This window comes from Melospiza melodia, chromosome 6, assembly GCF_035770615.1.
Source record: "Melospiza melodia melodia isolate bMelMel2 chromosome 6, bMelMel2.pri, whole genome shotgun sequence".
Classification (NCBI taxonomy): Eukaryota; Metazoa; Chordata; class Aves; order Passeriformes; family Passerellidae; genus Melospiza; species Melospiza melodia.
Genome location: NC_086199.1, coordinates 61,044,712 through 61,060,291, shown reverse-complemented (window position 1 = coordinate 61,060,291; position 15,580 = coordinate 61,044,712). Strand labels below are relative to the sequence as shown.

At 44.0% G+C, this 15,580-nt stretch overlaps 1 protein-coding gene across 2 annotated transcripts in view; it reads right to left on the bottom strand.

Moving 5' to 3' along the window:
• Positions 1–15,580, bottom strand: part of LOC134419438 (receptor-type tyrosine-protein phosphatase eta-like) — a 74,348-nt gene that overhangs the window by 16,495 nt on the left and 42,273 nt on the right. Inside the window, exons 2-10 of one of the 2 annotated variants that reach the window (XM_063158620.1) lie at positions 11,439–11,457; positions 10,268–10,414; positions 9,239–9,514; positions 8,383–8,649; positions 5,501–5,770; positions 4,646–4,912; positions 3,267–3,542; positions 1,764–2,039; positions 286–561 (exon numbers count right to left, since the gene is read on the bottom strand). In XM_063158620.1, the coding sequence (XP_063014690.1) occupies positions 286–561; positions 1,764–2,039; positions 3,267–3,542; positions 4,646–4,912; positions 5,501–5,770; positions 8,383–8,649; positions 9,239–9,514; positions 10,268–10,414; positions 11,439–11,457 (2,074 nt within the window). The remainder of the gene's footprint in view (positions 1–285; positions 562–1,763; positions 2,040–3,266; positions 3,543–4,645; positions 4,913–5,500; positions 5,771–8,382; positions 8,650–9,238; positions 9,515–10,267; positions 10,415–11,438; positions 11,458–15,580) is intronic. The other variant, XM_063158621.1, reaches the window with a different exon arrangement.

The following is a 15,580-nucleotide window of genomic DNA, read 5'->3' as shown; positions in this document are numbered from 1 at the left end:
CATGAGCCCTCCAAAGGGGGAAGTTCCCCAGGCACGATGCAGACTCTGTGGGAGGCCTTCCAAATGAGAACCTGAGGGCTTCACCCAGTGGAAACAGAGGGCAACAAAACCAACTGCAAAGGTCCCCCTTCCACACATTACCATTGCTGACTCCAGGTAGCCTGTGCACAGCACTTCTGCCTAACATAATACTGTATTTCAAACCCTGGGCAGGTGGGCAGAGCCCTGTGCTCCACAGCAAAGTACAGGCTACTAGGAACAGGGATGTGAGAAACCATGACTTACACGTATACCGGTCTATGGACACTCCTTCTCCTTCTGTCTTATTATCAGCTGCTACAGCAAATACCGTGAAGCTGTACAGCGTCCCGGGGCTTAAGTCAGTAATTTCTGCTCTGGGTTCACTGGATGTCACGTTGTGCCCATGTGTATCATTTGTACCATTGACAACCTCTATCCTGTACGTGTAGGTGTCAGCAGCGCTGTCATTCACCACCCATTTTAAGGTGACAGAAGTCACACCAATGGATTCTGCCTCAAGATCAAGAACCCGGCTGGGCCCTGTGGAAGGCAAAGCAACAACTCATTAGCCTGCAAGAACAGCTGCTCACAGACATGGAAACAAGGAACACAGCCACACCAGGGCTTCACTTCCCTCACACCACTCATGGTGCAGAGTGCAGGAGCATCCCATCATCACCAGGCATTCCTGGAGCCTTTGGCACCACTGGGCAGCTAAGACAGAATTGATGTAATGTAACCTTGAGTGGCAGTCATCTCCCTTTGACATTCTATAGCAGAACACATCATTACAATGCCACAGCTCCAGGATTTTGCTCAGAAATTCAGAGATGTTGGTCAGGAGAGATACAAGGGGGGGAGTGGTCTGGAGAAAGGAGATGGTGGTCCATCTGTGTACTGCAGAGAAATAGCTACATGACAAGAGCCCACCTAATCTAAGTTCTGCACCTGCAAGGACACTGTCCTTGAGCATAGTAGTGTTACCTTAACAAAGTGCTGTAGTTAAGAGACTAGAGACATGAGAAAAAGCAAATGTAACTCCTTTGGAATGAAGAAGCTGATATCTGTATATAACCAATAGACTGTTAAGTTACAGAATATGCATGAGCTTATTACTTGTTGTGTATAAAAGTTTGATGTGCTCTTCAATAAACGAAGCTTGCTGAACACTCATATTGAAGGTCTCAAGCCTTCCCTGCACCAAGACAAATGGCCAGCTGCGACAGTGTACAGCAAAAGGTAAGGAACTTCAAACATCATAGAAAAGGAACAGAGGTGATGAAAGGTGGCAAAGGAGCAGCTTGCCTAGGTCGTGCCAGGAATGTACTCCTGAGACAGTGTTATCTACAGCTCATTCTGCTCCAGCCACAGGGTCCCAGATCACAGTATCTCTATATGGGAGCCCTTAAAAGAATGTTCGGAGCCCCCGAACCTCCAAGAAATGAAGGCAACAATTGCACCCACAAAAATCCCAGGCCAGAGAGAATGTCTTGGGAAGAGTCCACTGTGACACAGTTCTTGGTAACCAAATTTAACAATCATTGGTTTAGAGGTGTTTGTTTTACCTTGCTTTTTCAAAGAAGGCTATGTCTCTTTCACACAAACATCTCTGACTGCAGGCAGGCAAAGCACAGCAACTCTGCCAGCAACATTTAAATTTCAAGCCATGTACAGGTGGGCAGAGCCCTGTGCTGCACAGCAAAACACAGACAGCAACAGCAATGCAGGAAACTGTGACTTACTTGTATACAGTTTTCTGGACTCTCCTTCTCCTTCTGTCTTATTATCAGCTGCTACAGCAAATACTGTGAAGTTGTACGGTGTCCCAGGGATTAACCCAGTAATTTCTGCTCTGGGTTCACTGGATGTCACATTCTCCAGAGGTGTATCATTTGTACCATTGACAACCTCTATCCTGTACGTGTAGGTGTCAGCAGCGCTGTCATTCACCACCCATTTTAAGGTGACATTAGTCACACCAATGGATTCTGCCTCAAGATCAAGAACCCGGCTGGGCCCTGTGGAAGGCAAAGCAACAACTCATTAGCCTGCAAGAACAGCTGCTCAGAGACATGGAAACAAGGAACACAGCCACACCAGGGCTTCACTTCCCTCACACCACTCATGGTGCAGAGTGCAGGAGCATCCCATCATCACCAGGCATTCCTGGAGCCTTTGGCATTAATAGCTGGGTAGCAGGAAATTGAGAATGAGCCATCTCAAGCATGACTCATTTTCCTTTCACAGGCAAAGGCAAGAGGATCACAGGCCTGCCCAGTGCTACCACTCACAGGGCTTCACCTGTCATTAAGGAGAGAACAGTGGAGGGGAAAGATACCAGTGGTGCAACTCTGTTCAGCAAAATACAAGGAAGATGAAATATCACTAGAGGAGGATTAGCAGTGATGAACCAGACACTCTGATCCAATCCTCATGCCCTGCACTTCACTCCCATAGAAGAGAAACCATCTCCAAACCCCCTGGAGACACTGTCTCCAGCCACCTATTTTTTCTGCATCTGTCTCCTATTCTTTCTGCATCTTTAAAAGAGGGCAATTAGCCATTACAGACAGATAGCACAGGGGATACCTTTGGGCATTGACTGGTCACCTAGGATCATACATGCAGGCACATTTTAGGAAAAGACAAATGACAAGAACATTCATCCATTTTCCTTCAAATGCACTGCGTAGAAAGATCAGGCTGGGATACTGCCTTGGAAGCCAGCTCCAAAATGGTCCATCCAACACCACATGTCAAGACTTTTAATACTCATCATGGCAAGGAGCTGGATGGCCGAAGGAGTTCTCCTGATCTAGCACTGCCTGAATCTCTTTCCTGGCTGCACCACAATGGCAGCTATAGGCCCCCAAATGACACAAGCTCACCTGGCATAAAATGCTCTTTGTGGGAACCCCTTAAAATGAGAATCTCAGGCCCCTATACTCTAGGTAACAAATGCAAATGTCCCTTTCACAAATTTGCAAGAGACCAGTGCTCAGGGAAAAGTATCTTCTCCTTGCTGAAAGCAAGCTTTACCAATACCTTTGTACCAGGGCAATTCTGCTTTTACACTAACATCCATCTCTAACTAGGAGATTGGCCATCTCCAGCTCCAGGATGGAATCATCACCTCTGCCTGCAACAGTCTTAAATTACAGCCCTTGGAGGGGGTGGGCAGAGCCTCATGCTGCACAGCAAAGCACAGACCACCAGCAACAGCAATGCAGGAAAATGTGACTTACTTGTATACAGGTCTTTGAGACTTCCCTCTCCTTCTGTCTTATTATCAGCTGCTACAGCAAATACTGTGAAGTTGTAGTGTGTCCCAGGGATTAACTCAGTAATTTCTGCTCTGGGTTCACTGGATGTCACATTCTCCAGAGGTGTATCATTTGTACCATTGACAACCTCTATCCTGTACGTGTAGGTGTCAGCAGCGCTGTCATTCACCACCCATTTTAAGGTGACAGAAGTCACACCAATGGATTCTGCCTCGAGATCAAGAACTGGGCTGGGCCCTGTGAAAGGCAAAGCAACAACCCATCAGAAAAAAGAAATAAAGAAGAGCCACAGGCACATTTCCCTATTCCATACAGAATGAGCATCACTTGGTGCCAAGCTTCACTTCCCCATTTCCGGCATTCACACTGAGGCATTTCTGGAAAGGTCATAGGAGCTTTGGGGAATATTCTATTTCATTTCATATCCAACAATCACTTGTTTCCACAGTGGTTTTCCAGACAGAGAAACAGATGGAAATCAGGAAGGAAACCGTCCAAGCTCATCTTGATCTGTTTAACTCAAAATTGTGCCCGTGAGTCTCAATTTGAGATCTTCAGGCTAAACTCTCCTCAATACCAGGAAAAAGAAATGGGCTGCTTGAACAGGTCCAACAGCTGACATATCTTAGGGGGCTGTGTCTGCAAGCCTGACTTAGCACCAATTCTAGACAGATAAAACTTGCTTCAGGCAGCTTAGACAAGTTTATAGACTCAGCAGCAGCTCCAGGAAACGCTCCTCTAAATTGCATTGTAGGGAAAGTGCCTGTTCTCTTTGCATTTCTGAGCTACAGATAAAAGTAGTATCTATTCCTATCCCATCTATCTAGTCTAGGAAAAAGGTGCCCTGGCAAAAAACCAGCTAGATTGGCACCACACTTGATATGGCAACCCCAGGAAGTGAGTCAGTCACAGCCCACAGGAACCTCAGGCCCCAGACTCTGCAAAGAGCTCAAAACAATTTTAAGGAAAAAAAGTCTCAGTGACTGTGGCACCACATCCCTGCACACCACATCTTTTGGTACGAGCTGTGGTAACCCACCCCCAGAGGTGTTGTGAGGGGTCTGTTCAGCCCTCAAGTGTCTAGGAAAAGCTGTGGTAGCAGCTGGATCTCTACACAGTCTTGAGCAGACATGCTGATGAAAGAACCAATTTACAGGTGGCACATGCAAACACAGAGACAATTTCAGTCCTTTTGCAAAGATCGCTGCGTGCACACAACTGGAGCAGAAAAGCAACATCACAACAAGAAACAGGAGAAAGCTGGAAACCCAAAGTAAGAAAGCAGAGCAATTTGGTACAAACAGCACAGTTATTTGCAATTGGAGGCACCATTTCCTTACTTGTATAGAGATTTCTGGACTCTCCTTCTCCTTCTGTCTTATTATCAGCTGCTACAGCAAATACTGTGAAGTTGTACAGTGTCCCAGGGATTAACCAAGTAATTTCTACTCTGGTTTTATTGAATGTCACATTCTTCACAAATGTACCATTGACAACCTCTATCCTGTACGTGTAGGTGTCAGCAGCGCTGTCATTCACCACCCATTTTAAGGTGACATTAGTCACACCAATGGATTCTGCCTCAAGATCGAGAACCCGGCTGGGCCCTGTGAAAGACAAAGCAACAACTCATTAGCCTGCAAGAACAGCTGCTCACAGACATGGAAACAAGGAACACAGCCACACCAGGGCTTCACTTCCCTCACACCACTCATGGTCCAGAGTGCAAGAGCACCCCAAGAACATCACCAGGCATTCCTGGAGGCTGTTGCACCACTGGGCAGCTAAGAGAGAACTGAAGACAAGCCATGTTCAGTGGCATCTACCTCCCTTTGACGCTCCAAAGGAGAAGCTTTGGTCATCATTGAAGCAGAGCTCCCAGGGAATCCAGAGAGGTGGACAGGAAAGGGAAGGGTATGGTTGCCAATGTAGGCAATTTCAGTTTGGTTTATTGGTTGGTTTTTGGTTTAGTAGTTGTTGTGGAGGATTTTTTGGTTTATGGTGGTAGGTTAGAGGGAGTTTGGTGTTTAATAAGTAAATAAATAAATCAAGGCTATGTTTCTTCTATACATTCCTAGTATCTGGCCCAGGTAAGGCTGCTATTAAGTTACAGCCTCAGGCAGGTGGGAAGAGTCCTGTGCTGCACAGCAAAGCACAGACCATCAGCAATAAGAATGCAAAAAACTGTGACTTACTTGTATACAGGTCTATGAGACTTCCCTCTCCTTCTGTATCATTTTTAGCTGCTACTACAGCAAATACCGTGAAGTTGTAGTGTGTCCCAGGGATTAAGTCAGTAATTTCTGCTCTGGGTTCACTGGATGTCACATTCTGCACAAATGTATCATTGACAACCTCTATCCTGTACGTGTAGGTGTCAGCAGCACTGTCATTCACCACCCATTTTAAGGTGACATTAGTCACACCAATGGATTCTGCCTTGAGATCATGAACTTGGCTGGGCCCTGTGAAAGGCAAGACAACAACCTGTCAGTCTGCAAGAAGAGCTGCTTACAGATATGGACACAAGGAAAACAGCCACACCAGGCCTTCACTGGGCAGCTAAAAGAGAACTGAAGACAAATCATTCTGAGAGGCATTAATCTCCCTTTGACACCCCAAGACATAAGCACAGGCCATTTCAGTGATTGAACTCCTAAGGCTTCCCTTGGGAATCCAGAGGTGGGCAGGAAAGTGATAGAGTGGAATGGAATATATACTTAGGAGAGACCTATAACTACCCTCATCCATCTACCTGACCACCCCATGCCTCACCAAAAGTTAAAGGGTATTACTGAACATATTGTCCAAAGGCCTCAAACACAGAAGGGCTTGGGGCACTGACCACCTCTCTAGGAAGCCTATTGCAGTGTTTGAACCCTCTGTCAGTACAGCAATGCTTTCCTAATGTCAAGCCTAAACCTTCCCTAAAGCTGCTTTGAACTACTCCCACTCATCATCTCCCTGGACACCAGAGAATAGAGATCAGTCTGTCCCCTTGCATTTCCCCTCCTCAGGAAGCTGAGGAGAACAATGAAGTCACCCCTCTGCCTCCTTTTGTCCAAACTAGATAAGCTCAAAGCCCTCAGCTGCTCCTTACAGGACAGGCACTTTAGCCCTTGCACCAGCTTTCTTGCCCTCTTCTACAGGCATTCCAGGACCTTCACATCCTTCTTCAATTGCAGGGCCTAGAACCGTACCCAGTATGCATTCAACTCCTGCATCCATACCTTGATAAATATGTTGAGCAGCCCTAGGACTGAGCCCTGAGGACAGCACTGGTGGCTGCTCAGCTGCCAGACACAGTCCCACTCTCTGGAACCCCGGGAGCTCTGCCCTGCAGCCAGCTCCACACCCAGTGCACCATGAACCCCCTCATCCCACAGCTGGACAACTTGTCCAGAAGGATGCTGTGAGGGACAGAAGCAAAAAATCTCAGTAAAATGCAGAAAAACTACATTCACCACCTTCCCTTCCCCTCCAGGTGGGTGACTTTACCACACAGGTAAGGTAAAAAGATGAAATTGATTAAATGGGACTTTCCCTTTGTGACCCATGTTGATGGCACCTGATGACTGCATTATTCTTAAAATACCTTTTAACAGTACTCAGTACAATCTCCTCCATAATTTTTCCAGGAACTGAGGTTGGTCCAGCAGACCTGCAGGTTCCTGGGTCTTTCCTCCCACCCTCCTGGTAAACAGGAATAGCAGTGGCCGGCAGAGACCTCCCCAGCTCCCAAGGCCTTTGGTAGTTGATGGAGAGTGAGATCTTTCTGCACTCAGGGATGAATCCCAACAGGCCCCATGGACTTGTGAACTTTCATCTGATACTAGTGGTCCATCACAGTTCCAGTGTCCACAAGGGGAAAGCCACTGTCCCAGCTCTCATGGCCTCCAGCTCTGGGGATTGGGCACACCAAGGTCTATCAGTATCACCAAAAATTGAGCTACAAAACACATGGAATGCCTCTGCATCTCCTTCATCCCTATTATCCAGGTGACCATCTTCAACAAGGATCAGTCCAATGATTTCTTTAGACCTCCCCCTTGCTATTAATGTACTTCAAAAACCCTTTCTTGTTATCTGAAAGAGCACTGGCCAGTTTCAACTGTGACTGAGCTCTGGCCCTGGTGTCTTCTTCATGCATAGACAAACCACAGCTCTGTAAGACCCCTGAGAGGCCTGACCTCACTTTCAAAGCTCATACAATTTCTTCGTCCTCTGGAGTTCCACCAGGAGCTCCTTGTTCACCAAAGCTGGTTTTCTGCCTCTATTACTTAACTTTTGACATAGTGAAACTGCCTGTTCCTGTGCTTCTAAAAGATGGTTTTCAAAAACTGAACAGCACATGTGGATTCCTAAGCCCTCAAAAGCAGATTCCCAGGGTAGGCTGCTAAGTAGTACCCTGAACAGCTTAAACTTTCCTGGACTCCAGGAGAGCAACTCTACTGTTTCTTATTATTCATCACACTGTAAATTTGAAACTTAGTCATTTAATGATCATGGTAGCCAAGCCAGCCACCTACCATGTCCCATGAGTCTAACTCTATTAAAAAACACCAACTCTAGGAGGGCATCCTTCCTAGCTGGCTCACTATTTGTGACAAGAAATTATCTCCCACATGAAGAGATATGAGGACAAACATGGAGAGGAAGCAGAGTGGATTAAGTTTGCCTGGATTTTCTTTTTAAAACCAAAGATGTATTTCTTCCGCACCTAAAGAAGCACACTGCTTACTAGACATTCCAAACTAGGCTACAGTAACAAGACATCAGATCTATATACACAACAACTTTACGCTTTAGCCCTCAAGCAGTTAGGAAGAGCTCTGAGCTGTCCACCATTTCCTTACTTGTATACAGGTCTGTGGACCTTCCTTCTCCTTCTGTCTCATTATCAGCTGCTACAGCAGATGCTGTGAATCAAGGCTATGCTTCTCCTATGCATGAAGCACTCATTTTTAGCAGGTAAGGCTCCTATTAAATTACAACATCAGGCAGGTGGGCAGAGCCCTGTCTTGCACAGTAAAGCACAGACCACTAGCAATAGGGATGCAAAAAACTTGTGACTTACTTGTATACAGGTCTATGGGACTTCCTTCTCCTTCTGTCTTATTATCAGCTGCTACAGCAAATACTGTGAAGTTGTACAGTGTCCCAGGGATTAACCAAGTAATTTTTGCTTTGGGTTCATTGAATGTCACATTCTTCACAAATGTACCATTGACAACCTCTATCCTGTATGTGTAGGTGTCAGCAGCGCTGTCATTCACCACCCATTTTAAGGTGACATTAGTCACACCAATGGATTCTGCCTCAAGATCGAGAACCCGGCTGGGCCCTGTGAAAGACAAAGCAACAACTCGTTAGCCTGCAAGAACAGCTGCTCACAGACATGGAAACAAGGAACACAGCCACACCAGGGCTTCACTTCCCTCACACCACTCATGGTCCAGAGTGCAAGAGCACCCCAAGAACATCACCAGGCATTCCTGGAGGCTGTTGCACCACTGGGCAGCTAAGAGAGAACTGAAGACAAGCCATGCTCAGTGGCATCTGCCTCCCTTTGACACTCCAAAGGAGAAGCTTTGGTCATCATTGAAGCAGAGGTCCCAGGCAATCCAGAGAGGTGGACAGGAAAGGGAAGGGTATGGTTGCCAATGTAGGCAATTTCAGTTTGGTTTATTGGTTGGTTTTCGGTTTAGTAGCTGTTGTGGAGGATTTTTTGGTTTATGGTGGGAGGTTAGAGGGAGTTTGGTGTTTAATAAGTAAATATATAAATCAAGGCTATGTTTCTTCTATACATTCCTAGTATCTGGCCCAGGTAAGGCTGCTATTAAGTTCATAGCCTCAGGCAGGTGGGAAGAGTCCTGTCTTGCACAGCAAAGCACAGACCATCAGCAACAAGAATGCAAAAAACTGTGACTTACTTGTATACAGGTCTATGAGACTTCCCTCTTCTTCTGTATCATTTTTAGCTGCTACTACAGCAAATACTGTGAAGTTGTATGGTGTCCCAGGGATTAACCCAGTAATTTCTGCTCTGTTGTCATTGGTCTCATTCTTCAGAGTTGTATTATCTCTACAATTTAAACCCTCTATCCTGTATGTGTATTGGCCATCACCACTGTTATTCACCATCCATATTAAGATGACAGAATTCACACCAATGGATTCTGCTGTGAGGTTATAAATCAGGCTGGATCCTACGAAAAGAGAAAAATATTTTAAACTTACAAGAATATTTGCTGACAAACAAACACATATAGTGCTGTCCTCCCTGCTATATCCAGTCTCTGTAAAACAGAAATCAGCCTGAGAAAACAATCAAGCCACCTTTCTCTACTGCAAGGCACACTTGCAAGCTCTGCTGTCTACTGCAACTCCTCAAGCTTCACTTCACCTCTAGCAGTAAAGCTGTCTAGGAGCAGCAGTGATTTCTGTGCTGCCTCAGCTGTGAGCTTTACGCAGTGTGCTGACAAAGACTGGGACACACAACATGCTGACATTTCTTTCCTTAACTGGATATTCCAAAGAGAGGAGCCTTTCTAGCTGCAAGATTCCCACATCTGTCCTGTATATGTGACATAAAATGTTCTCTACTAGGCAGAGGACTTCAGCTGTACCCCATCACTTATGCATTTCAAATCTCTATGTCACAGTGAGTTGAACTATTAACCTGTAACCTAAAAAGCCATAGGGAAGGGAGGGAAGGGAGTCTCAGTCTAACATGGATAAAACTATTCCAAGGCTATGCTGCAATCACAGCATGAAACTGCACTCCCAGTCAGGTGTGCAGATGCATTTCTTGGCCTCATTCTCTACTGCAGTAAAGCAGTTGGATTCATGCCCCTGCAATGCTGAACTAGTGTAATCATGATATAGAAGTGAAAAACACCCCAAAAATTCACATCCCAGTCACATTCCAAACCACAAATGTGTTACAGTGTTTAGATCACCTCTTGTCTCATCAGCTAGTGATGCAGCCCCAACCACTCTTCCACCTGCAGAGGTTCTGTTCCCACTGGCAGAGTTTACGGATAAATCATCATTACTACTGGTTGCTGGTTCTGCAGTTGCATTATTTGAGCTGCAATCCTCAGTGCCTGAAAGAACACAAAACTCAGTCTTTACAATAATTCTGAGCTTCCCATTTGCAGAAATACAGTCACTTACCGATATCATGCACAGACCCACAGTCACTTCTGTTTTCCCAGTTCTACAGAAACCTCACTGCACATTTCCTGGTTTTACCTCTTAACTTCAGTGAGATTATTTGAACTAGACTCAAGTGACTGTCACATTATCTCAGCCATCCACTGACTCTACACATGGTTTGGATGAAAGCTACTATGACCTCTCTTTTCAGTACAGTTTTGTTTGAAAGCAGTTAAAACAACTTGCAGCCACACTCCATGTGTGTGTTTCCTTCATGTATTATCAGAAATTTTGGTTAACCTGGCATAGCAATTTTTTTCTCTCCCACCAAGAATATTCCCCTCTTCCCCTCTCATACTCCCACAATGTGTTCCAACCAGTAGGGAAAAGACATGGCTCTATATCTAGAGGCAGAAACATTACATCAATTTTATAGGCCAAAGCATAGAAAGCTTTGACTTAGACGCTAAAATTTAAAGGCTAACTCATTTAAATCTGATGTTCAGTATTAAGGTAGAATTTATTTCCACACACTTTCAGAAATTTCTGCCACATAAAAACATATTATCTTGGCCAGAACAGCATCTCTAAACTGAATTTCACTTCTTTAAAGGCGTCACTTTGTGTGTCTTGTTTTTGGAGTTTGTTTGGTTTTTATTGCCTTTAAGTGTATTTTCCCATCTTACTAAGCACATTACACCTGCACTTGATTTTACCAGAACTCTCCACAAAGTGAAGAGCAAAGGGATTTAGATACAGATTTATATTTTTACATATCCTTAAATGCATTGTAGGTATTACAGTTACTAAAATAACTGAGTATATATTTTTAACTGCTATTTCTAAATTCTTTCTAGGAAGCTTTTTTTTAAAAAATACTTTGCTGATACTGCTTGATCTTTCTTAAAGCTAACTAAGACAAAGGGAGTTATATTAAAAAAAACAAAGAGCAAGCAACTGAATGATACTTACAAGCAACTGTACATCTGACCTGGAAAACAAAAAAAATAATAGTAATTAAAACCACTAGAAGCTCAAATAAAATAAGGAGTGGTTTAATTAACATGAGGGAGGAAGAAATCTGTTTTAAAAACTCCAGATTTTTCAATTTGCAAAAGACATACATAAACTTCTACTGACATAAAAATAACACCAAAAAATGCATCAAACTAGTAGAAAAAAAATTTAAGCATGCTGGTAAACTGTTAGTTTCCACATTCCAAAAAGAAGTAGTTTATTTTGTCACCAAAAAAAAAAAGGTTTGAATAACCTAAGTTGGTTATTTTGCACAAACAAATTTATAAACCAAACCTATAAGATCTTAGTTAAAACACACTTTAGTTAGTACCCTTAACACTGTCCCACAAAAAAAAAAGGCAGATGCCAATTAGGTCTTTCTTACTAATAAGAATATTCCTTTCATTCTTTTGCTGTATAAACCTTCTTATTACTTCTCACAAAAGAGTGTTTTCCATTTTCTGAAGCAAACATAGGGTAGTTAAAGTTCAAAACACTTGATACATGCTCTGAAATCCAGTTTACACGTGTGCACACATCCCTAACATATCAGCAGTTGCCATTTAACTGCAGCCTGAAACTCCTCTGCTGGTAACACTGAAAAAGAGAATTTTGCTTTGAGAATGATTTTTAGCCTTCAAACTTTGTACTTTACTTCCAAATAGCCACTTTCCTTCCTGCTGGAGTGAGAATTGGCCCATAAATTGTCATATGAACATCCCTCCAAGTGGCAGCACAAAATGCTGCTTAAAGGAATGAAGTAAAAGTCCCAGAATGAAGTCTGCAAGAAGCAGTCCTACCTAAGGCACTTCGAACTTTTGTTTTCTCTACCCCCACCCAATTTCTTGGCCATTTGTGCAATTCCATGAGTTAACTCCAATAAGCAGCTATCTCACAAGACCCTAATGCAATGCTGGAATCCCAAATCACTCACTGGCCCAGCTCCCATGTTGCTGGTGCCACAAGGAGCTCCAGCTCATTGCACCAGTCACGGGTCCAAGCAGACACACCCTCAAAAAGCAGTCAGAAAATACCATTAAAATCTTATTCCTGTGATGGTCTGAGTGCCACAGCAAGAAGAGTTTGGGCACTCTTCCTGGGCAAAAAAAGCACTTGTAAGCATCAAAGACCTAATGCCTGGACAACATGGCACACAAGAGACATGATATGGGATGCAGATGTCCTACATCCAAGTGTGAGGCTCCTCTTCAACCTGAGCTTTTAAGAGCTCAAACTGCAAGGCTATTCAGGAAGTGAGGAAATATTTGCCTGCACCCAGGTCAAGAGTACTCCTGCATTCCTTCGTGAAGTGTCTGAGGAAGAAGAGCTCAAGAAGGAAACAGCCACTCTGAAGGCAGGAAGAAACTACTGTGCAGTGTCCAGAGCAGAAGAACTAAGCTGTGTGGAAACAGCTGCTGAATAGTAAGAGGTGAGATCCCCTGAAATGCAGGGCAATCTACAAGCAAAGCCAAAAGGATGTTATGTTTATTAAGAAAGGGAACTCACAAGCAGAACAAAATCAACAAGAAATGCCGCAGGACTAAGCTACAGTGATTTCTGCAGCCCTACAGACAAAGAATCAAGAGCCTGACATCATTCACAACCCATCATCCTTCATTACTTTCCCTTCTGTAGAACTGCCTGAAAATGAACTTTCTCATCTCCTTCTTCACAAATTATGAGTTTAGGGCACAACATCCTTCCTGAGCAACAGGAACAACAGGTATTATTGTATGACTGCAAAACAGGTATGCCACTAGCAAATACCCTGAACCTTTCCTTTTTACCATTCCATTTCTTCCCTTGGAAGAAAGGAACATGATTCCTGTTTTATGGGCATCTGATCTAATGGCAAATAATGACCAAGCTGCTTTAAATTTTGTTGTACTGTCACATGTGGACTGTGGGCTTCCTTTTATTAAGGATGCTCAAACAACCTCAAAAAGGAAAGTTACACTAAAATTCCTGTCACATGATTTAAAAACTGCACCCCAACATTCTACTTGCTTATCACACCCTGGCAATACTCCCTCAAAATACCCTTCTGACTTTCCAGAACCCTATGTGCAAAATCAAATTTAAAAAAATCATATCCCACTGGCAGCAGGCAGGCCTTCCTTCTGAAATCCAAAACCACACAAAACAAATGATCCCATGCCCAAGCATCAGCCTGTCTGACTCAGTCATTCCATGTTGTATTTTTCAACATCAGCCATGAACCAAACTGCTCTCCAACCTGATGTTTTTACTTAGAATTTACACAGAGCATTTGTTTATGATTTCAGAGTATATTTGCACTGAACACCTGATTCTCCTTGTGTTTGCATTAAATACATCATGAGCTCTGCCATCCCTGTTTTTCTTTTCCAATGACACAAATCTCTGTTATTCATATATACAGTTGGGTAATTTTTTTTAACTTTTGTGGTGCTTTGGGTAGGGATGGAACATCCTTCACCAAGAAAAGACAGCAAAATGCCAAATGCTGACCATTTCAACTGAAAAACAGGAGGGAAATGTATACACAAACCCATCACTGTCATCAGCTATGGCAAAGGAATTTTTTCATGCGCCACACAGTCACACTTAGGGCCTGATCAAAGTCTGTAGGTTCCAGAGGAGCTGAGGAATTCATTTGAACGTGCACAAGGTCTGTTCTGTGCTCTCTGTGTGAGCAGTTTACAACTGACCAGGAGCTGGTGGTGTGTGATACAACCCGAATTCAGCTCCATCCTCCTCAGGCGTACACTGGGTTGTCTAACTGAGGAATCAGTATTAGTCTCACAAGTAATCTTATCCAGGAAGAATTAAGACATGGTACAGGAAAACTTCTTAAAAAATAGTGAGTGACTGAAAAGACCAAATCCCACTGATATTTGATAACTCAAAGTAAGATATTTCCAGGAGCAGGATTTAAAACACACCAGCTTTACACATGCACTGGGAGAGCCACAGGGAATACAGCAGTGCAGAACTTCAGCTCAGCTTGGCTCTGCTGCCACACTGTGCCTCTAATGAAGTTGGGGCTCCTGCTCTGGGGAAAACCCTTGTGGACAGCAGCCAACCTACCTGCTCCAGTTTTCAAAACAAACAGCATGGTTTGGTTCATGTAAATATCAGGTCAAAGGATGGCTAAAGAGTCAAAGTGAGCAAACCAAAATATCTTAGCCAAAAAACCCCTTAACCACAAACCCTTTCCAAGAACACCACTTGAGGTTGCTGCTTACTGTTTCTGGTGTGCTCAGCACTGTGTGCCTTGTGACTCAAGATGCAAAAAGCCAGAGAGTTAATCTCATCCCTCTCAAAGCTGATCTTCCAAGTGTGTACCTTCGGATCTTATAGTCTCCATCCACCCAGGTCTGGAGTTCCATGAAAATATGACCAAGCTATCACAGTGGTCTCCAAACTGCTGCTCAACAGCCTTTCACCAACGCAGCAGCATAATTAAGATGACTGCCCCGCTAGGCAGTACCCCTGATCTCACACCATTTTTCCCTCTCTATGTCCAGCTATGGTTAGTTGTCCCACATGAATAACTTTGGGACTTGGGACAAGCATCATCACACAGCACCATCATCATGGCTTTGCTGATGCTGTCAGCCACCACCACTCTGCCAACAAACATTAACCAGCAAAGATGCACTAAACTGGCCACTTACAGACCCCTCTCCTACTTAGCATGGACTTAATACAGGAAGTATTCCCACAGAAAACTTTTAGTCAAGGTCACACAAAGTAAGTGAAAATCAAACTCAGGAAGCCCTGCAGTAATGGAAATGGATTGCCCAAGTATTGCATCCACAGGCTGATACAGCCTTCCAATACTTGCTGATTTGCTAGGATTTTTAAGGCATGGCCTGCTATTCCACCTGGGGACATCTTTCCATTTGCCAGGAAGTGCAAAGCCTAAATTAGCAAGGAGTGACACCTTTCTGCTGGAGACTGTTGTCCTGCAGGAAGACAAGGTGGGCTTTGGAAAGATGAAATGTTTCTGTCTCTTGAAACCCGTCTCAGGGCTGTTCCATCTCATTAATTTCCATATTATTTCCAAATTAATGAAGTTTTTAAGCTTGTAGCACTGGGAAAGAAGAATGAGT